General features: G+C 45.4%; 1 protein-coding gene across 6 annotated transcripts in view; it reads left to right on the forward strand.

Annotated features, from left to right (window-relative positions):
• ky (kyphoscoliosis peptidase) overlaps nucleotides 1-22,894 on the forward strand; it is a 337,538-nt gene that overhangs the window by 6,396 nt on the left and 308,248 nt on the right. For 5 of the 6 annotated variants that reach the window (XM_078203017.1, XM_078203047.1, XM_078203024.1 and 2 more), the window contains exon 2: nucleotides 10,718-10,795. The exons of the other annotated variant lie outside the window; for it this stretch is intronic. In XM_078203017.1, coding sequence (XP_078059143.1) covers nucleotides 10,718-10,795 — 78 coding nt within the window. The remainder of the gene's footprint in view (nucleotides 1-10,717; nucleotides 10,796-22,894) is intronic. 6 annotated transcript variants of the gene reach the window in all.

A 22,894-nucleotide genomic window follows, 5' to 3' on the forward strand; every position in this document is an offset into this window, starting at 1 on the left:
TTATAGGACGGGGTATAGAGTATAAAAGCTGGAGTCTGATGATGCAGCTGTATAGAACGCTGGTTAGGCCACATTTGGAGTACTGCGTCCAGTTCTGGTCGCCGCACTACCAGAAGGACGTGGAGGCGTTAGAGAGAGTGCAGAGAAGGTTTACCAGGATGTTGCCTGGTATGGAGGGTCTTAGCTATGAGGAGAGATTGGGTAAACTGGGGTTGTTCTCCCTGGAAAGACGGAGAATGAGGGGAGATCTAATAGAGGTGTACAAGGTTATGAAGCGGATAGATAGGGTGAACGGTGGGAAGCTTTTTCCCAGATCAGAAGTGACGTTCACGAGGGGTCACGGGCTCAAGGTGAGAGGGGCAAAGTATAACTCAGATATTAGAGGGATGTTTTTTACACAGAGGGTGGTGGGGGCCTGGAATTCGCTGCCAAGTAGGGTGGTGGAGGCAGGCACGCTGACATCGTTTAAGACTTACCTTGATAGTCACATGAGCAGCCTGGGAATGGAGGGATACAAACGATTGGTCTAGTTGGACCAAGGAGCGGCACAGGCTTGGAGGGCCGAAGGGCCTGTTTCCTGTGCTGTACTGTTCTTTGTTCGTTGTTCTTTTGTCAACATTCTAAATCCTTAGCTGAAAAGACGAAATGTACACGTACAGGATCCAATCATGAACGCCTGAAATTTGAAACCAAAACCAGTAAGCAAACAGAAAGAAACAGAGTCCATATTCAACCTGCACCAGAACTGGAAAAACTGAAAAGACCAGCAACTTCAGGAAGCGTAAAGGAGAACATGCCCCTGTCTACTTCAATGGGGACGAAGTAGGAAGGGTCGAGAGCTTCAAGTTTTTAGGTGTCCAGATCACCAGATCCCCCAATGCCGACACTATAGTTAAGAAAGCCCACCAACACCTCTACTTTCCCAGAAGGAAATTTGGCATGTCAGCTATGACTCTCACCATCTTTTACAAATGACCATAGAAAGCATTCTTTCTGGTTGTATCACAGCTTGGTATGGCTCCTGCATTGCCCAAGACTGCAACGAACTACAAAAGGTTGTGAATATAGCCAATCCATCACGCAAGCCAGCCTCCCATCCATTGACTCTGTCTACGATTCCCGCTGCCTTGGCAAAGCAGCCAGCATAATTAAGGACCCCACACACCCCGGACATTCTCTCTTCCACCTTTTTCCTTTGGGAAAAAGATACAAAAGTCTGAGGTCACGTGCCAACTGACTCAAGAACAGCTTCTTCCTTGCTGCTGTCAGACTTTTGAATGGATTTACCTCTGAACACTCTCGTTTCCTTCTTTATGAATGGTATCCTTTGTCTGTATTGTGCGCAAGAAACAATACTTTTCACTGTATGTTAATACATGTGACAATAATAAATCAAATCAAATCAAATAGTATCAGAAACCTTAGTATCCAGGGAGACAACATTAACAATATCACCAGAAAATGACACAAGATTGACGCCAGCAAGAATGACTCCAGCAACAGGGGCAACATACGCAACATTGCCTGCACAGAGTGCCATCTCATCACTAGGAGCCACAAATGTCAAATCCATGAGATGTAGGCATAGCATCTCACCACCTAATTGATGCCATCAACAATATTCTTAGAAAATAATATTAAAGACTCTAAGAAGGGGTTCAGTTTATTTCCAGAAGACAATTGATCTTCTTTAGTTAATAAAAGTTAATGACTGGAACATTGATAGGAGCATTGCCTTTTAAAGAGAGGGCAAAGTTATATATTACATTATCTGTGACTATCTGTAAACAATAGGAACGAATTGTTATATGTAATTGTTCCAGCAGAGCCACAGTTCATGAGTACGATAGAACTAGTTCAAACTGGTCACATATAAAAGAGAAGGAGGTGCTAGAAATCTTAAAGCGTATGACCTGATGAAGTGTATCCTAGGACATTGTGGGAGGCTAGGGAGGAAGTTGCAGAGATATTTGAATCACCGATAGTCACAGGTGACGTGCCTGAAGATTGGAGGGTGGCAAATGCTGTGCCTTTGTTTAAGAAGGGCTGTAGGGAAAAGCCTGGGAACTGCAGGCCGGTGCGCCTCACATGTGTAGTGGGTAAGTTGTTAGAAGGTATTTTGAGAGTCAGGATCTACAGGCATTTAGAGACGCAAGGCTTTGTGAGTGGAAAATCATGTCTCACAAATTTAATTGACTTTTTTGAAGGGGTAACCAAGAAGGTAGATGAGGGCAGTGTAGTTGATGTTGTCTACATGGACTTCCGCAATGCCTTTGACAAGGTACCACATGGTAGGTTGTTGCATAAGGTTAAATCTCACGGGGTCCAAGGTGAGGCAGCCAAATGGATACAAAATTTGCTTGATGATTGAAGACAGAGGGTGGTTGTACAGGGCTGTTTTTCAAACTGGAGGCCTGTGACCAGCGGTGTGCCTCTGGGATCGGCGCTGGGTCCACTGTTATTTGTCATTTATATTAATGACTTGGGTGAGAATTTAGGAAGCATGGTTAGTAAGTTTGCAGATGACACCAAGAGTGATGGCATAGTGGATAGTGAAGAAGGTTATCCACGATCAATTGGGCCAGTGAGCTGACGAATGGCAGATGGAGTTTAATTTAGATAAATGCGAGTTGATGCTTTTGCTCAATCGAACCAGGGCAGGACTTACTCAGTTAATGATAGGGCGTTGGGGAGAGTTACAGAACAAAGAGATCTAGGGGTACAGGTTCATAGATCCTTGAAAGTGGAGTCACAAGTGGACAGAGTGATGAAGGAGGCATTCAGCATGCTTGGTTTCATTGGTCAGAACATTGAATACAGGAGTTGTGACGTCTTGTTGAAGTTGTCCAAGACATTGGGAAGGCCACACTTGGAATACTGTGTACAGTTCTGGTCACCCTATTATAGAAAGGATATTATTAAAGGATATTATTCAACTAGAAAGAGTGCAGAAAAGATTTACTAGAATGCTACCGGGACTTGATGGTTTGAGTTATAAGGAGAGGCTGGATAGACTGTGACTTTTTGCCCTGGAGCATCGGAGGCTTAGGGCTGATCTTATAGAGGTCTTCAAAATGATGAGGGGCATAGATCAGCTAGATAGTCAACATCTTTTCCCAAAGGTAGGGGAATCTAAAACTAGAGGGCATATGTTTATGGTGAGAGGGGAGAGATACAAAAGGGACCAGAGCGGCAATTTTTTCACACACAGGGTGATGAGTGTCTGGAACAAGCTAGTAATAGAGGCGGGTACAATTTGTCTTTTAAAAAGCAATTAGACAATTATATGGGTAAGATGGGTATAGAGGGATATGGGTCAAACGCGGGCAATTGGGACTAGCTTAGGGGTTAAAAAAAGTTGGGCCGAAGGGCCTGTTTCTATGCTGTAAACTTCTATGATTCAATGACTCTATGACTTATTATACAAGATAGTATGCTGAGTTAAAGATAAAGATCTTTCCAAGTGAAACGAGTGATTATTAGCAGAGATGGTGGGAGAGAAGAAGGTGGAGGCCTCCAAGGGGTACAGGTGGTGGACGGCAGCAAATTCCTAACTCCAAACCTCTATCCTCCCTGGTGAATGATCATGGCTGACAAGAACAAATGTAATAGGTCTTTCAGAGAATCATGGAATCATAGAATCCTTACAGTGCAGAGCAGGCCTTTTGCTCATCTATGTAAGTATCGCTAACAATCCTGACCAGGCCCTATCCTCATATCTCACGTATTTATCCTGCTAATCTCCCTGACACTAAGGAGCAATTTAGCATGGCCAATCAAATTAACCTGACATCTTTGGAGTGTGGGAGGAACCCAGATCACCTGCAGGAAACCCACGCAGCCACGTGGAGAACATGCAAACTCCGTACAGACAGTCACCCGAGGCCGATGATGCCTACATTTTGAACCACTTTGAAGTTCTACAGGTTTTGATGTAGCTTGACAATTACAGGGCTGGATCATCAGGGACAAAGGATAGCCCCAGAAGACATGGCTGATAATGCCAGTTCACCATTGCAGAGTGCTGTTGAGGAGAGCTGCAATGCTTCACATGTCTCCACAAGGGCCGCAATTGAGCAGATGATAGACCTCCTAAAGATGAGGTTCAGATATTTTGACTGCTCAGGTAATGTTCTCCAATGTCTGCAGAGAGTGGCTGCTGTGACCTACACAACCTTGTGTTACAAGGGGGACATGGAAGACTGAGATAGCTCCTGTGATAAGAAGGACAGTAAAGGAGATGGTGATGACGAGGGCTAGGATGGCATGGGGGACACTTAGAGGCCATTGCAAGGATATGAAGTGGCAGACAGGCCTGTGACAATCTGATAGCCAAACAATTCCAGGCAGAGTAAGCTGCAGAAGCATTTCCTTCACTTTTTGGTTTTCTATCCTCTGCTGGATGACAGGCCACAGCTCCTTTTTGATGGCAGACATTATAGTTTGCTGTATTGTACCTTGAATTAAATTGCACTACATAAAATCTGTCCTGCTGGTTTTGTGAACCTTTGCATGCGCCAAACTGCGCTGATATCCAGAACCCTAGCTCTAAATACACACACCAGGACTTACACAACACTCTGTTCTCCCATAACCTTGAACACCTGTAAGATTGGGCACGAGGATCCATAATATGGGTGCCACCCTGAGGAAGTCTACCCAGTAACAAGCGTGTCACTGCTCAGTGCTGGATTGCAAAAATTGTGGCAAAATTGGGCAAATAGCCAGAGTTTAATGGAAGAAAATATTGTCTCTAAAAACACCCTTGATCATAGAAATCATAGAAACCCTACAGTACAGAAAGAGGCCATTCGGCCCATCGAGTCTGCACCGACCACAATCCCACCCAGGCCCCTACCCCCATATCCCTACATATTTTACCCGCTAATCCCCGCACCCCAGGACACTAAGGGGCAATTTTAGCATGGCCAATCAACCTAACGCGCACATCTTTGGACTGTGGGAGGAAACTGGAGCACCCGGAGGAAACCCACGCAGACACAAGGAGAATGTGCAAACTCCACACAGACAGTGACCCGAGCCGGGAATCGAACCCAAGTCCCTGGAGCTGTGAAGCAGCAGTGCTAACCACTGTGCTACCGTGCCGCCCACGGCACGGCTGATATACCAAAGAAGAAAAATAAAACCAATTTCACCAAAATAATTTATAATATAGAAGAAAATAAGATAAATGAAGACCCAATAGACAAGCCTAATGAAGAATTAAAGCTGAAGGTATTATTGATTCATGATGATTCACACCAATTTTGGGTAATTCCAAAATTGAATGGGAAATCAGTCAGAATGGGGGTCGACACAGGGCTGCTGTCTCCCTAATTCCTGAGACCACCGAAAGACAACATTTGAAACACCTACTCTTAAAGCCAGCAGATGTTCTTCTGAGGACCTACACAGAAGAAATAGGGCGGGATTTTACAGCCTTGCTCGGGCAAGATCGTAAAATCCCGCCCGAGGCCGAAGGAGATTTCTGTTCTGGGAACTTCGCCCGTCCCGATTCCGGGTCAAAGTAAAGTGAAGTGGGCAAGTTGCAGAGCTGCCACTCTATGCTGTCCAAGGAAATTTTCCAGCTCTCTTTCGTCATTCTTGGCCAGAGAATAAAGTTGAATTGGATGCTGTGAACAGATTAGTGGATTCTAAGACAACCATTTTTACATTGCCTCACACCTCAAACCACAGACCATTCTATCCCAGATTGTACTGTTTAATACATCCCCGAATTACATAGAATCCCTAAAGAGCAGAAGAGGCCATTTGGCCATCAAGCCTGCACTGACCCTCAAAAGAACATCTTCTGGCTCCACCTCTATAACCCCAAGCATTTACCATGGCTAATCCACCTAACCTACACATCTTTGGACTGAGAGGAAATTAAAGCACCCGGAGGAAACCTACACAGTCACAGGGAGAACATGCAAACTCCACATAGACAGTCACCCAAGGCCAGAATCAAACCTGCGTACCTGGCACTGTGAGGCAGCAGTGCTAACCATTGAGCCACCACGTGTTCTGCCAGTCTTTTCAGTGTAGCCACAAATTGTGCAATTGATTATTGATTGTGCTTATAAAATCTAAACCTTTCTGAAATGACTAAAGGTTTCGGTGAATAGTGGCCCTGCAAAATTTCCATCCCATATGTCTTTGTGCCTGACTTTGCAGGTTGCACCAGACTCCCGAAGAGGTTAAATGTTACCCCCCCCCCGTTCCCTGCCCATTCTGCTCAGGAATGTGGGAACTTTTATATCCTCTCTTACCTTGTTAGCTTGTACAAAATAGTCAAACCATTCTGTATGTTAGCCCCATTGCTCTGTATTCTCATCAAATGGTCCTACTGCACCACAAACTCCCACCATTTCCTCTCTATGGAAGGACCTGTGTGTACACAATGAGCCATAATTTTCAGCACTATCTTGCTTCCTTTCTCCTAAAGCAAGACATAACCCAAGCTCAGCCTGTTTTTCTTCATGTTTTAACACACCCCCAGCTATAAATTTGTTCTTGCGGGGTAATTGCTACTCATAGCTACCAATTTTGTTCTGAATGGAGCACATGGCGAGCTTATTTTCTTTGAATATTTCAATGATTTTCTTTCTCTTCTGGTGGCTGCAAGTGTTGCCTAGCTTCCTCATCACCAGATTTTTTGTGTGGTGTTCACAAGATTGATTTTAGGAGGCCTTGGATGTTCAACAAAAACCACGAGTTTTATTCAGGAGATGTTACCACTAAAGGCTGCAATGTTACACTGCCCAGTTACTCAAGCAAACGGTCGACGATGTCATCTCCCATGACATCACACACGCATTCTCTTAAAGTGCCCCTATTCAGCTGCAGTGCTGCTGGTGAGGAATCATTAAAAACACTATAGATACGCAACAACTGGTGGATCATCTCAACTGCTGTAAATATGCTGCATGGGGTGGAAAATCCCACCCATAGAGTTTGAAAACCTCAAATAAATGAAAAACAATCAAAAAGTTAGAACAATGAATGTGATTTATTGATGCAACTTTAGCAACTTCTAAAAGCTCATTGTAAAATTGCAACGGAGGAGAGAATGATCCATTTTTACTTTTATTGAAGTCATAATTCTGTGGACAGTGAAAAATAACTGAGGACTGATTTGAAGTTATTACACATTGTGCAAGCTTGTATCTTGAAGTGCCAACAGTAAGACAGAATCCATTAGAGAGTCTTTGATGGGCTTGTGACACAGATTTATAGGGCAATTTTCATTTTTAGCACTCAGCTATCAGTGACATTTTTGTTTCATGGTTCTGGGATAACCTAAGAATTATTTCCAGTTACCAGCAGAAGACAATTGCTTCTGAAGAACTCTCCAGAACAACGGAAGGAATATTTCAGGATGTCTATAAATTATTTGATAGCCAAGGTTTAGGGCAGCATGCTGATTGTTCGATAGATAGGTACAGGGATCAGGGATCAATAAACAGATCAAGGGTTAGGGGGAGAAGGCAAGTGAATGAAGATGAGAATCATATCAGCCATGATTGAATGACGGAGCAGACTCGATGGGCTGAATGGCCTAATTCTGCTCCTATATCTTATGATCTTATAGTCTTATAGATGCTGTGTAACTCTCAGAGGAGATTCACATTGGATAAGGATGAGTTGTGAAGTTAAATCAGTGAAATTTGCTTGGCATTGCATTCAAAAAGATTGGCCTGTTGACTAGCTAAAGCAGAGAGCTATATACCTGTTTGCTGGCAATGCTAAATTAGGTAGCACAGTAAATAATGCAGGTGGGAGCAGTTGGTTGCCTAAAATCTGTCAGTCATGCCCCCATTCCTTGCCAGAAACTTCCTTCTGGACAGCTAACCACTCAAATGTCCTTTGTTCCCTGCTCTTCTGCCCCTACAATGCCAGGGGGATAACAACCCTCTTCAAAAGCTGGGTGTTGAAAACCCACATTCCCTGGCACCTGCTCAGTGGCAAGCATAGAACATAGAACATAGAAAAACTACAGCACAAACAGGCCCTTCGGCCTACAAGTTGCGCCGGTCATGCCCCTACCTACCTAGGCCTATATATAGGCTTACCTATAACCCTCAATCCTATTAAGTCCCATGTACTCACCCAGAAGTCTCTTAAAAGATCCTATCGAGTTTGCCTCCACCACCATTGACTGCAGCCGATTCCACTCACCCACCACCCTCTGAGTGAAAAACTTACCCCTGACATCTCCTCTGTACTTACTCCCCAGCACCTGAAACCTGTGTCCTCTCGTAGCAGCCATTTCAGCCCTGGGAAAAAGCCTCCGAGAATCCACCCGATCTATACCTCTCAACATCTTGTACACCTTTATCAGGTCACCTCTCATCCTTCGTCTCTCCAAGGAGAAAAGACCGAGCTCCCTCAACCTATCCTCATAAGGCATGCCACCCAATCCAGGCAACATCCTTGTAAATCTTCTCTGCACCCTTTCAGTAATTTCTACATCCTTCCTGTAATGAGGTGACCAGAACTGAGCACAGCGCTCCAAGTGGGGTCTGACGAGGGTCTTATAAAGCTGCATCATTATCTCCCGACTCCTAAACTCAATCCCTCGATTGATAAAGGCCAGCACACCATACGCCTTCTTAACCATTTCCTCTAGCTGCGAGGCCGATTTAAGAGTCCTATGGACCCGGACCCCAAGGTCCTTCTGATCCTCTACACTGCTAAGAGTCTTACCCTTGATATTATACTCCTTCATCCCATTTGATCTGCCAAAATGTACCACGACACATTTATCCGGGTTGAAGTCCACCTGCCACTTCTCCGCCCAGTCTTGCATCCTATCTATGTCACGCTGCAGCTTCTGACATCCCTCCAAACTATCCACAACACCACCAACCTTCGTGTCGTCGGCAAACTTACCAACCCATCCCTCCACTTCCTCATCCAGGTCATTTATGAAAATGACAAACAGCAAGGGTCCCAGAACAGAGCCTTGGGGCACTCCACTGGTGACCGACCTCCATTCAGAAAAAGACCCATCTACAACCACTCTCTGTCTTCTGCAGGCAAGCCAGTTCTGGATCCACAAGGCAACAGCCCCTTGGATCCCATGCCCTCTCACTTTCTCGAGAAGTCTTGCATGGGGGACCTTATTGAACGCCTTGCTGAAGTCCATGTAAACCACATCTACCGCTTTTCCTTCGTCAACGTGTTTAGTCACATTTTCAAAGAACTCCACCAGGCTCGCAAGGCACGATTTGCCCTTGACAAAGCCATGCTGACTACTTTTGAGCATACTAAACTTCTCTAAATGTTCATAAATCCTGTCCCTCAGGATCTTGTCAATTAACTTACCAACCACTGAGATTAGACTCACCGGTCGGTAATTTCCTGGGCTATCCCTATTCCCTTTCTTGAATATAGGAACCACATCCGCAATCCTCCAATCCTCCGGAACCTCTCCCGTCTCCATCAATGACGCAAAGATCATCGCCAGAGGCTCTGCAATCTCTTCCCTCGCCTCCCACAGTAACCTGGGGTACATCCCATCTAGTCCCGGCGAGTTATCTATCTTGATGCTATTCAAAATTTCCAACACATCCTCTTTCTTAATGTCGACAAACTCAATCTTCTCAGTCCGCCGCAATCCTGTAGTACAACCACCCAGGTCTTTTTCCACCGTGAATACCGAGGTAAAGTATTCATTAAGCAGCTCTGCTATTTCTTCCGGTTCCGTACAGACTTTCTCACCTTCACATTTTATAGGTCCTATTCCTTCACATCTCATCCTTTTACTCTTCACATATTTATAGAACGCCTTAGGGTTCTCCTTAATCTTACCTGCCAAGACCTTCTCGTGACCCCTTCCGGCTCTCCTAATTTCCTTCTTAAGTCCCTTCCTACAAGCTGTATACTAATCTAGATCCCCATCATCGCCTAGCTCTCTGAACCTATTGTACGCTTTCCTTTTCCTTTTGACTAGGTTCAGCACAGCTTTCGTGCACCACCGTTCCCATAACCTACCAAAACCTCCCTGTCTCATCGGAACGTTGTCATGTAGAACTCCAGACAAACATTCCTTGAAAATCTTGACTTGCTCGACCCCTTTGTAGGGTAGTTAAGACCCAAGCCCGTTGGTGTGGGACTGGAGTCACAATTAGGTCAGGGCAGGTATGGATGGAAGGAATCCTTCATAAACAGACATTTAATGAGCTAATTGTGTTTCTTATGAGAATATGGCAGCTTTGTAGTCACTTCAGATATTCATCTCACATAATGCAAGTATGTACAACAACTTTTCTGTGCACTTAAAAGGAATGATTTGAATATAATTGTCACTGTCACTTCTTGGCAATATTAAAGAAATGAGATTGGTTCCATGATGTGTGGACGTCTGGCTTTGCAGTTTACCACCCAAGCTGTATTATTGAAGCCATTGGGCAAAAGTTTAATCCAGGTGATATGGGGATCTTGCCTGCAGGCTAGAATACATCACATGGGAGGTTTGCCATATTCAGTGCTTCTCAGGCACTTCAGGGGGCAGTGTAACTCAGGGGCTGAAAATGAATCTTCAGCATTCTGATTCAGATAAGAGTGCTGTCACTCAGCTACAGCTAACACAGATTGCTGCTATCACAAAACTGTGACCACTGGTGATCTTCTTTATTTCCAGAAGAATTGCTAACATGATCAAAAACGTCAGCAGATTAATTTTATTTTGATAATGATTATTACTTTACAGACAATATACAAATGATGAGAAGACATAAAGAGCATGCCAAACATGCCAAGAGACCACATGATCACAGGTTGGAAAAAAGTAAGGAAATACAATTGCATTTCATGCAGCTTGTCTTAATTTTTTAGTTTTGTATTATTCATTTAGGGATGTGGCTAGGCAGGAATTTATTGTCCATTCTTAATTGACCTTGAGATGATGATGGTGAGCTGCCTTCTCAAACCAAACAGTCCATGTGGTGTAGGTATACCCAAACTGCTGTTAGGGAGAGAGTCCAAGGTTTTTGACCTAGTGACAGTGAAGGAACAGCAATATATTTCCTCAGTTGCTGGCTGAAATACTGTCCCCAGATCAGTACTTCATTATTGTGCTGTCACAATGCTCAAGGTATAGCAATTACGCTTCCAAGAAATGTATGATTTATTTGAAAACTCAAATGTCATGCAGATGATGTGAGACAAAATTCCTGAGATGATGGAATGTTTCACTAGTCAACCGGGGTCAGTCTGAAAACATTTTTGTCTCAGGGTGGCTCCCGGAACATTATTCCTCTCTTTACATTTTCCAGAGTTTCTTGGTTTGAATTGGAAGTGATGTACATTGTTAGGAGGCTGCACCAGAATCCCAAATTACACTAGGACACAAGACTAGACCCCAATAGATGTTATATTTTGGCATAAATGTCCAGATGGGATATTTTGCTCCAAGAGTAATTCCACTGACAAATTAGAGATCTTTTATTGTAAAACAAACTTTTAAAAAAATATTTGAGTTTAACTACAACTATAACAAATGAAGCAGCTTAACTATTAACTGTTTAACAATATTTAAAAGTGAAAAAAAGAAGTATTTTCTAACTTATCACTGTTTCAGTTCCAAATAAGCAACATTCTTCTTACAGACTCAAAACCGCTTTAAATACAGCTAGCAACCATAAATATACTTGCTATAAGGGGTGTAGTCAGTCTTGAAGATATCAAAGAGGTTTTGATTTTCAGAGTAGCTTGCAGACCTCTGTCTTTAAACAAACCTTAGCCAGAAACTCAACAGGAAACTGTGTTTTCTCTGTTATATACCTAACTCCTCCCATTAATCACAATATCAAATTACCCTGTTAATCTAAACCCACCTTCCATTTGTTTAATCAGAAACCCCAGGGAAACTTTTCTTTTTGTAAACTAAAGTCCATTAGCTCTCTCCTATGTAAACACTACATGGCTAATGTCTCTGATTGTTAACCACATTCCTTTACTTGGTCTGACTTTTGCTGTCTTCACCTGTTTCTTTTACCTTCAGTGTTACTTGCCCCTGCCTTATGTAAAGTTTAATCCAGAGGTGTATCCATTCTTTCAGCTAGAGTAATGTTCAGGTGAAACCTAATTCAATCCTTTCCTGTATCAGTACTGCCGCCAGTATCCCAGGAAATGGAACCCCTCCTTGCCACTCCAATCTTTTAAATACACATTTACCTTCCAGATCAGCCGGGTGCTCTAACAGTGAATGGCTCGGATAATAACCCTGAGATTGTCACTTACAAATCCTGTAATTTAGTCCCCGATAGTCCCTCAGCACGACCTCCTCTCTGTTCTGTCATCAGTCTTGTCTTAGACCACATCTATGAATCTTCTCATTCTTTTTCTAAGTTCCATTCTAGTTGTTCTGAGTTTGACACCAGCTATACAATGTACCCTCCTGGACCCTCAGTCACAACTGCCGAGGGCACTATCTAACTTGATCCTCCTGTTAGTCCTCCTCTGGCTCTACTGTGCATCATTCTGAGCACCCTTTCCATGGCCTTCTTTCTTACTCTCACAGGAAGTAAGTCCTTTGAATCTGTTTGGCAGAAGGAAGTCAACAGCACTTCCTTCTCTCCCTTTGCTTGTTTCCCCCTACTCTGCTTGTCTGACAGTCACACTCTTCTTTCAGTACCTCTGGGGTTGGACTGTACTCTGAGGGAGAAATTCTTCCCCTTCCCTTATGTGAATGAGATAGTGTGACTCAAGACAGAATCATTGTTGACAGATGTGACAATCCAGCTCCAGGACATCTCTGCAGGAGTCCCTCAGGGTAGTGTCCTAGGCCCAACAATCTTCAGCTGCTTCATCAACGACCTTCCCTCCATCATAAGGTCAGAAGTGGGGATGCTCGTCAATGATTGCACAATGTTCAGCACCATTCATGAGTCCCCAGATCCTGAAGCAGTCCATGTTCAAATGCAATAAGATCTGGACAATATTCAGGCTTGGGCTGACGAGTGGCAAGTAACATTCACGCCACTCAAATGCCAACTTAACCTGTGTTTAATGTTCCCTCCACCCACATTATCTGTACCTTTAAGACCTGGCTGGCTGTAGAGATTTGCATTCTAATTAGTATTCTGTAACTTGATTTCTGTGTCTCTGTGCACTGTTGGAGAACAGATATCCACTCCATCTGACGAAGGGGCAGCGCTCCAAAAGCTTATGGTATTTGCTACCAAATAAACCTGTTGGACTTTAACCTGGTGTTGTGAGACTTCTTACTGTGCTTACCCCAGTCTAACGCCGGCATCTCCACAGCAAAATTAAGTACAGGTAACACGTGGTGAACAATCTTAGACCATGCCAAATGGCAAGAGATTACCCTCCAAGTTTTGGTTGGACTGCAGCAAAGTCACAGCACTGGAGAGTGTTGAAAATGCAACCTGGCAACTGCTCAGAGATGGTTTGGAGACACAAGGTAGAGATAAAGCTCAAATAAAGAACTGGCAAGCAGATGACCCCTTCATGGTGTGATTGCAGTGTACATCCTGTCATTTCAATGAGCGAACAGTGTGTCCAGAGGACAGCACTGAGTTAACTCAGTCAGGAAAGGTGAGTGAACAGGGCGTGACTCATATTGATAGTGAACAAGGGGGAATCAAACAAAAAAAAGCCCAAAAGTACCTCATAAAAATGGGCAAGAGAAGGTTGTGATTATAATCTGTGCTGTATGATTCTATAATGGGTGGGGCTTCAGAAAAGCACGTAAAATTGGCTATAGTAACACTCATCCCGATACTACAGTCAAGGAGAGGTCAGAGGGATAGTGTCAGAATGTCCCCAAAATTCCCCATTTTGAATGGGGTGCAGCTGAGTTACTAACTATATCTAAAATGTTTAAACAGCGTACAGAGATATGGTTTTTCATTCAGGTATATCTGAAAATAAGAATTTGCCTAGAAATTGGGAGTGAAGGTCTACACAAGTTGAACATCAGGTTTAACAGCAGAATAGTTAAAGGATTCCAAAAAGGTATGGACTACCAAGGTATGGAAGACCGGTTAGGAATCAGGTTAAATTTCTGTATTTTTTGGTTAGAGTCACTGTCTTTTCAACAATGGCCTGCAGAATCCACAGACCATTTTGTCAGCAGATACAGAGTAACGGGTACGTATTGCAATTTTTCAGGTGCAGAACTAGCAGACTGAATTGTTGAGTTGGTGATCACATTCACTCCCATGGAAGCATTCTAGAAAGATCTGCTGGACAAGCCGAAAACATAGAGAGTGCGATTTTCCTGGTCCACTGCACCACTCGAGTAGCGCACTGGCTGGGAAATGTCAAAATGGGGGGTGGGGGGGGGGGGGGGGGGATTTATGACCGGCATCCAGTCAGGTGCTGGAAATCAGTGTGAGGCTGATTACAATATTTAAATCTCAATTTCAGTATCATTAGTGAGCCTGGGACAATATCGTCCAGGCTCGCTAATGTTCCCTCTCTCACATAGAGGTTCCCACCAGTGAGGAATAAAGCTGGTCCCCATCAACAGGGACCTGGTGCAATGACCTCGCTGTTGGGTTCAGAGGCAGTTAAGGCCCCCCCCCCCATTGAAGCCTGGCACCCTGACACTGCCCACTGGGCACCTTGGCATTGCTGACCTGGGCACTGGGCAGTGCCAAGGGGGCAGAGCCTGAGGGGGTTAGCTGATCAATGGTGGTGGTGAGGGGAACTGCTGCGCACTCCACATTAGGGATTGAGGGGGGGCATGATTGGGGGAGGCTGGGGGTGGGCATCAGGGAGGCTGGCAATCGGGGGTGTTTGGGGAAGACAGAAGTGGGGGGATGTTGGGCTGGCCATGGGGACGGGGGGGGGGTGTCAGGGCCGGCAATCATGGGGAGGGGGGTTTGGGCAAGATATAGGAAAGTCAACGATTGGGAGGCCAATGATGGAGGGGGTCAGTACACAATCTCCCTACTGACAGACCGATGCATGTGCAGTGGCCCACTCAGCATGTTGATGCCAGCCTCTCGGGCGAGATTAGGCCACGCCTTACCAGCCTGAATCCACCAGCGGACTCTGTGATGCACAAAGTGCCGGAAATTCATCCGACTAATTATGCCTAAGGAATAGGTGGGAAAGTCTCCCACCCATTTTCCTGCCTGTTGGTCACTGAGTTTTCTTTTTGAAAATCACGCCCATCATGTCAAAATAGATGGATATAAGTAGGAAGCGATTCTCACAGGTCGATGACGCTGACAGGTGCTAAGTACAATCCCAATTGTTGACTTACAGAACACTTAAACCGACCAAGACACATGCATGAGATGATTGACAAACCATAAAGTGGTGATGATGTGCCCAACAAGACAATGAGCATCAATCTCATGGAAAACATATATGCCATCAGACCATCCAAAGTGTTTGCCAAGATTTGTCCAAAGAAAGTTGCCAACAACTCGTTATTGACCTAGATTGATGCAGGAGCAAGTGCCAACATCTTATCCCTGTAAATTCTAAAAGATAAGTATCCATAAAGGTGGAAGGACATGGCAAAACCTACTTCTGTAAAAGTCCCAGCGTACAAATGGTTCATTTGTTCCATGTGCAGTTTCAAGAACAATCAATCCTCCTGAATGTCCCAAATGATTGACATCAGAGAGACGAAAGGCCCAGCGATTACAGATGTGCCAGCATGCCATGACCTCACACTAGTGACAATTTATAGAATCAGTCAGACCTCACACAGCAGACCAACCTCAGAAACTGTTCCGATTCCTTTAGTTTACAACCTAACATTGAAATATCCAGAATGTTTTGACAAAAGTTTAAAGGGAGTTACAATGTTACGCTTGCAGGAGGATGCAAATTCATCAATTGGTCTGATCCAACACAAATGCCAGCAGCTACAAGAAGAAATGACAAAAGATTCTCGGAGGCTTTTTCCCAGGGCTGAAATGGCTGCTACGAGAGGACACAGGTTTAAGGTGCTGGGGAGTAGGTACAGAGGAGATGTCAGGGGTAAGTTTTTCACTCAGAGGGTGGTGGGTGAGTGGAATCGACTGCCGTCAGTGGTGGTGGAGGCAAACTTGATAGGGTCTTTTAAGAGACTTCTGGATGAGTACATGGGACTTAATAGGATTGAGGGTTATAGGTAAGCCTATATATAAGCCTAGGTAGGTAGGGACACGACCGGCGCAACTTGTGGGCCGAAGGGCCTGTTTGTGCTGTATTTTTTCTATGTTCTATGTTCTATTCCATATGCAGTAATTGTGGAAAACCACCATAAAAGGAAGGCTCAATTCAATTCAACATGTCCATGAACATATGGGACCATTTCAGCCTTATTAAATAAGTTAGGCATCTCCAGGGGGCTCATTTCTAAAGGTAGGCAGTGTGGTGAACCATAGATGGTTACCACTATGGGTACTGAACCATAGATGGTTAGCACTATGGGTACTTGTACATATGTTACTGTTGTCACTGTTGGGGTTAGGGTTGGGGTGTTCTACCTGTTGGTATTGTTCTGTGGTACACTCCGGTTGGCTCTGTCTGCCTGTAGGAGTATAAAGGTCACTGCACTGCCTAGTGACCCTTTAGTCTGGGATTCTATTGTTAAGCAGTATGCTCCATTCTTGTTACTAATAAAAGCCTTTATTTCCCGGGTACGATCCAGCCTCCCGAGTGATTTAATCGCGCATCAATTTTATTAGTAACAATTTTGCTTGAAAAAAAAAACCATGGAGCAAATGTTAAAACCCGATCGGCTTACCTTAGATCCGCGTGCAGCTGGAGCGTCAAACACTTTCAACCACTGGTTGAAGTATTTCGAAGATTATATCGACGCCTCAACAGCCATTCAAAACGACGCCGATAGATTGCGGGTCCTCCACGCAAGGGTAAGCGACACTGTGTATGCAACAATCCGCGATGCCCAAGACTACAACGGGGCCATCGAACTACTTAAGAAACTGTACAATAAACCGCCAAACGAGATTCATGCTCGGCACCTACTAGCCACTCGACGGCGGCAGCCCGGCGAAAAGACGGGACAGTACCTGCGCGAACTTCAGCAGCTAGCCAGAGCCTGCAATTGCAAGCCAGTGTCGGCGACCCAGTATACTAACGATTTGATCCGAGATGCGTTCGTGGCGGGAATCGGCTTATCCTATATTCGCCTGCGGCTGCTAGAGCAAGGTAACTTAGACCTAGCGAAGACGGTGGAATTAGCTGATGCGATGGAAACGGCCTCCAGAAGTCTTGAAACTTACCCCACCGACCACGTGGGAACATCGTGGCAAGTACAGCCACCGACTCAACTCTACCCAGCGGCTCCTAGGAACTGCGCGATCGTGCTTTCAATCTCAGATCTGACGGCGGCGGCAGCCCCGGGTGGCCCGCGGTGCTATTTCTGTGGATTGGCAAAGCATCCTCGTCAGCGATGTCCGGCCAGAATGGTATTTTGCTCCACGTGTGGGAAGAAAGGGCACTATGCTAAAGTGTGCCGAGCTAAACCACCTTCGAAGCCAAGCAGTGCGGCGTGTGACTCTCCAGGGTCTGTCTCCTTGTCTCCGGCTTCGTCGAGGTCTTCCACCACGTGCGATTCATGAGCGCCGCCATTCCTGAGGACGACGACGCAAGACACGTGCGACCTGCGAGTGCCGCCACTTTCAACGCCATCGACCACGTGCGATCCATGGGCGCAGCCATTTTGGTCGACACCAGCAGGGGTCATCACCATCGACCATCTCAGCTGCCTGCAGTTGCACTCAAGATTCAACGGTGGCGTCAATCATCCTGGACCAGGCCAAGCCTCACAGACTCGACAAGTCCATGATGGACATAGAGGTAAACGGACGCCTGATACATTGTCTGTTTGACAACGGGAGCACGGAGAGTTTCATTCATCCTGACACTGTGAAACGGTGCGGTCTCCGAGTACAGACTGTCAGATAGACAATTTCTATGGCGTCGAGGTCCCGATCTGTTACCGTTCTTGGGAGCTGCGTGGTAAACCTAACGGTGCGGGGCACAGTTTATGAGAACTTCAGGCTCCGCGTGTTACCGCACCTTTGCGCTCCGATACTCCTGGGACTAGACTTTATGGTCCACCTGAGGAGTGTGACCCTGTAGTATGATGGGCCACTCCCTCCACTTTCAGTGAGAGCCATGAGTGATTTAATCGCGCATCAGGCAGGTCATCATACCAGTATCTTGATAACCTGATATTCTGCAACATCTTCTTCACTCACATATAGGCATAGATTGGACAAGAAGACACATAAGAAAGACATCTATTAGACGGGTATGGACAATGACACCATACTTTATCAGGAAGTATTAGGCATATGCCAAGTTAGCACAGAGAACCATTGATTGATTGCACATGAAGTTTCTACCCATTCTTGGACCAAAGCCTCATCCAATCACTTCCTTGTCCATGGCACTAACTTTATTGTCAGTTACTTTATCAGATGCCTAACTATTTGACATTGCAAAATTTTTTTAAAATTCCAATTCAATCAAATCAAGTCCAATTCAGAGTCTCAACAAGTTGAGACATTTCCGGTCCAAGCTGACAAGACAGGGCCTCCACTTCTGTCTTGGGCCTGATCTACATGAGCCAAGCTGATTGGAGTAGGTGCAAGTCCTCCTCCTCCAAGGCTTGATCTCATTTGCATCTTAGCCAAAAGGCCGAGATGCCGCTTTGCAAAATACATTAAACACAATTGTCGTACACACTCTAAGTGCTATGTTCAGTTTATTTGGTGGACCTAAAGCAGGTTTGTCGAACCTTTTGGTGTGTGGGGCCACAATTCAATTTTTTTTTCCGATTCAAGGGGCTCATGGGTAAATTTTGAAAATATAAGATTTGGCACAATATTGAATTTCAATAAAGTTTTGGTGTCTCAAAAAAATAAACAATTTGCAGAGCCAAAATAAAGCAATGTCCGGCTTTGAGTAATGAGTAATAAAAAAGATCATTCGAATGTGAGTGGGTTAAATTGTGTTTTCCTGGCTCACTCTCTGTCTTGGGGTTTGCACACCCTGTGTGAGTGTATTGTGTGGGTGTGCATGAATGCTGAGACCGGGAAGGGGAACACGTGCACATGTGTGCAAACACACACACATCACACGTACACTTTCTCTCACTCTCATGCACATCAGCAGCCTGTCTCCTCCGCGCCCCTCCCCCCGCCCACCCCTTTACATCAGTGGCAGGGAAATTATTGGAGAGGATTCTTTGAGACAGGATTTATTCCCCCTTGAAATAAGTGGACGTATTAGCGAGAGGCAACATGGTTTTGTGAAGGAGGTCATGCCTCTCTAACTTGATTGAGTTTTGCGAGGAAGTGATGAAGATGATTGATGAGAGTAGGGCAGTGGATGTTGTCCATATGGACTTCAGTAAGACCTTTGACAAGGTCTCTCATGGCAGACTGGTACAGAAGGTGAAGTCGCACGGGATCAGAGGTGAGCTAGCAAGATGGATACAGAACTGGCTTGGTCATAGAAGACGGAGGGTAGCAGTGGAAGGGTGCATTTCTGAATGGAGGGCTGTGACAAGTGGCATTCCTCAGGGATCAGTGCTGGGACCTTTGCTGTTTGTAATATATACAAATGATTTGGAGGAAAATGTAACTGGTTTGATTAGTAAGTTCGCGGATGACATAAAGGTTAGTGGATTTGCGGATAGTGATGAGGACCATCAGAGGATACAGCAGGATATAAATCGGTTAGAGACTTGGGCGGAGAGATGGAAGATAGAGTTTACTCCAGACAAATAAGAACAAAGAACAAAGAACAATACAGCACAGGAACAGGCCCTTCGGCCCTCTAAGCCCGCGCCGCTCCCCGGTCCAGGATTGAATCCTGAATCCAGGATCCCCGCCCAATTTTCCAGCCTATCTACATCCTAATATCCTATCCACTGAGCTGGCCCTCACAGCTACGATGCTTTGTTCATCACAACCTATTAACTCACCCCCACCCCCCCATTCCAGACCATGTGATCTCCAGGGAGAGGCGAAAACCCAGAGTGAAAACCCCAGGACCAATATGGGGAAAAAAAAATCTGGGAAATTCCTCTCCGACCCCCTGAGGTGATCGAAACGAGTCCAGGAGATCACACTGGCCCTGATCAGAAAATGCTTCCCAACCCTATTCATTTCCACTTCTGCTTTACGAACACCATCTGAATTCCCTGCCCCCGTGACAGGTTCCCAACTATCCGCAGTCTCGCTCTGTACTGGCACCAGCAAGATGATCATAGAATGAAGCCTTGAAACGAGAAACAAAGAACAATTAGCCCGCGCCGCTCCCTGGTCCAAACTAGACCACTCTTTTGTATCCCTCCATTCCCACTCCGTTCATATAGCTGTCTAGATAAGTCTTAAACGTTCCCAGTGTGTCCGCCTCCACCACCTTGCCCGGCAACACATTCCAGGCCCCCACGACCCTCTGTGTAAAATATGTCCTTCTGATATCTGTGTTAAACCTCCCCCCCTTCACCTTGAACCTATGACCCCTCATGAACGTCACCACCGACCCGGGGAAAAGCTTCCCACCGTTCACCCTATCTATGCCTTTCATAATTTTATACACCTCTATTAAGTCTCCCCTCATCCTCCGTCTTTCCAAGGAGAACAACCCCAGTTTCCCCAATCTCTCCTCATAACCAAGCCCCTCCATACCAGGCAACATCCTGGTAAACCTCCTCTGTACTCTCTCCAAAGCCTCCACGTCCTTCTGGTAGTGTGGCGACCAGAACTGGACGCAGTATTCCAAATGCGGCCGAACCAACGTTCTATACATCTGCAACATCAGACCCCAACTCTTATACTCTATGCCCCGTCCTATAAAGGCAAGCATGCCATATGCCTTCTTCACCACCTTCTCCACCTGTGACGTCACCTTCAAAGATCTGTGGACTTGCACACCCAGGTCCCTCTGCGTCTCTACACCCTTTATGGTTCTTCTATTTATCGTGTAGCTCCTCCCTACATTATTCCCACCAAAATGCATCACTTCACATTTATCAGGATTGAACTCCATCTGCCATTTCTTTGCCCAAATTTCCAGCCTATCTATATCCTTCTGTAGCCTCTGACAATGTTCCTCACTATCTGCAAGTCCTGCCAGTTTTGTGTCGTCCGCAAACTTACTGATCACCCCAGTTACTCCTTCTTCCAGATCATTTATATAAATCACAAACAGCAGAGGTCCCAATACAGAGCCCTGCGGAACACCGCTAGTCACAGGCCTCCAGCCGGAGAAAGACCCTTCCACTACCACCCTCTGTCTTCTATGACCAAGCCAGTTCTCCACCCATCTAGCCACCTCCCCCTTTATCCCATGAGATCCAACCTTTTTCACTAGCCTACCATGAGGGACTTTGTCAAACGCAATGTGAGGTAATGCATTTTGGATGGTCTAATAAAGATAGGAAATATACAGTAAATGGCAGAACCCTTAAGAGTATTGATAGGCAGAGGGATCTGGGTGTACAGGTACACAGGTCACTGAAAGTGATAACGCAGGTAGATAAGGTAGTCAAGAAGGCATACGGCATGCTTGCCTTCATCGGCCGGGGCACTGAGTTTAAAAATTGGCAAGTCATGTTGCAGCTTTATAGAACCTTAGTTAGGCTGCACTTGGAATATAGTATTCAATTCTGGTCGCCACACTACCAGAAGGAAATGGCTTTGGAGACGGTACAGAAAAGATTTACCAGGCTGTTGCCTGGAATGGAGGGCATTAGCTATGAGGGAGAGGTTGGAGAAACGTGGTTTGTTCTCACTGGAACGATGGAGGTTGAGGGGCGACCTGATAAGAAGTCTATAAGATTATGAGGGGCATGGACAGAGTGGATAGTCAGAAGCTTTTGCCCAGGGTGGAAGAGTCAATTACTCAGGGGCATAAGTTTAAGGTGCGAGGGCCAAGGTTTAAAAGAGATGTATGAGGCAAGTTTTTTACACTGAGGGTGGTGGGTGCCTGAAACTCGCTGCCAGGGAGGTAATGGAAACAGATACGATAGTGAATTTTAAGAGGCGTCTGGACAAATACATGAATAGGATGGGAATAGAGGGATATGGTCCACAGAAGGGTAGGGGTTTTAGTTCAGTCAGGCAGCATGGTCAGTGCAGGCTTGGAGGGCCGAAGAGCCTGTTCCTGTGCTGTAAATCTCTTTGTTCTTTTTTCCCCCACCCCACTCCACCAGTTAGCCAGTTTCTCTCCCACCATCAGCATCCAGTCTCTTCCTGCTGCCTCGAAGTTGCTCCATTCCCCCTGCACAGTAGCCAGTTCCACCCCCCGCCCCTCAAAGAACAAAGAACAAAGAAATTACAGCACAGGAACAGGCCTTTCGGCCCTCCAAGCCTGCACCGACCATGCTGCCTGACTGAACTAAAACCCCCTACCCTTCCAGGGACCGTATCCATCTACTCCCATCCTATTCATGTGTTTGTCCAGACGCCCCTTAAAAGTCGCGACCATATCTGCTTCCATTACCTCCCTTGGCAGCAAGTTCCAGCCACCCACCACCGTCTGTGTTAAAAAACTTGATTCGTGCATCTCCTTTAAATCTTGCCCCTCTCACTTTAAACCTATGCCCCCTAGTAATTGACTCTTCCACCCTGGGAAAAAGCTTCTGACCATTCACTCTGTCCATGCCCCTCATAATCTTGCAGACTTCTATCAAATCACCCCTCAACCTCCATTGTTCCAGTGAGAACAAACCAAGTTCCTCCAACCTCTCCTCATAGCTAATGTCCTCCATACCAGGCAACATCCTGGTAAATCTTTTCTGTACCCTCTCCAAAGCCTCCACAATTCTGGTAGTATGACGACCAGAATTGAACACTATATTCCAAGTGCGGCCTAACTAAGGCTCTATAAAGCTGCAATATGACTTGCCAATTTTTAAACTCAATGCACCAGACAA

This window comes from Mustelus asterias, chromosome 3, assembly GCF_964213995.1.
Source record: "Mustelus asterias chromosome 3, sMusAst1.hap1.1, whole genome shotgun sequence".
NCBI classification, from domain to species: Eukaryota; Metazoa; Chordata; class Chondrichthyes; order Carcharhiniformes; family Triakidae; genus Mustelus; species Mustelus asterias.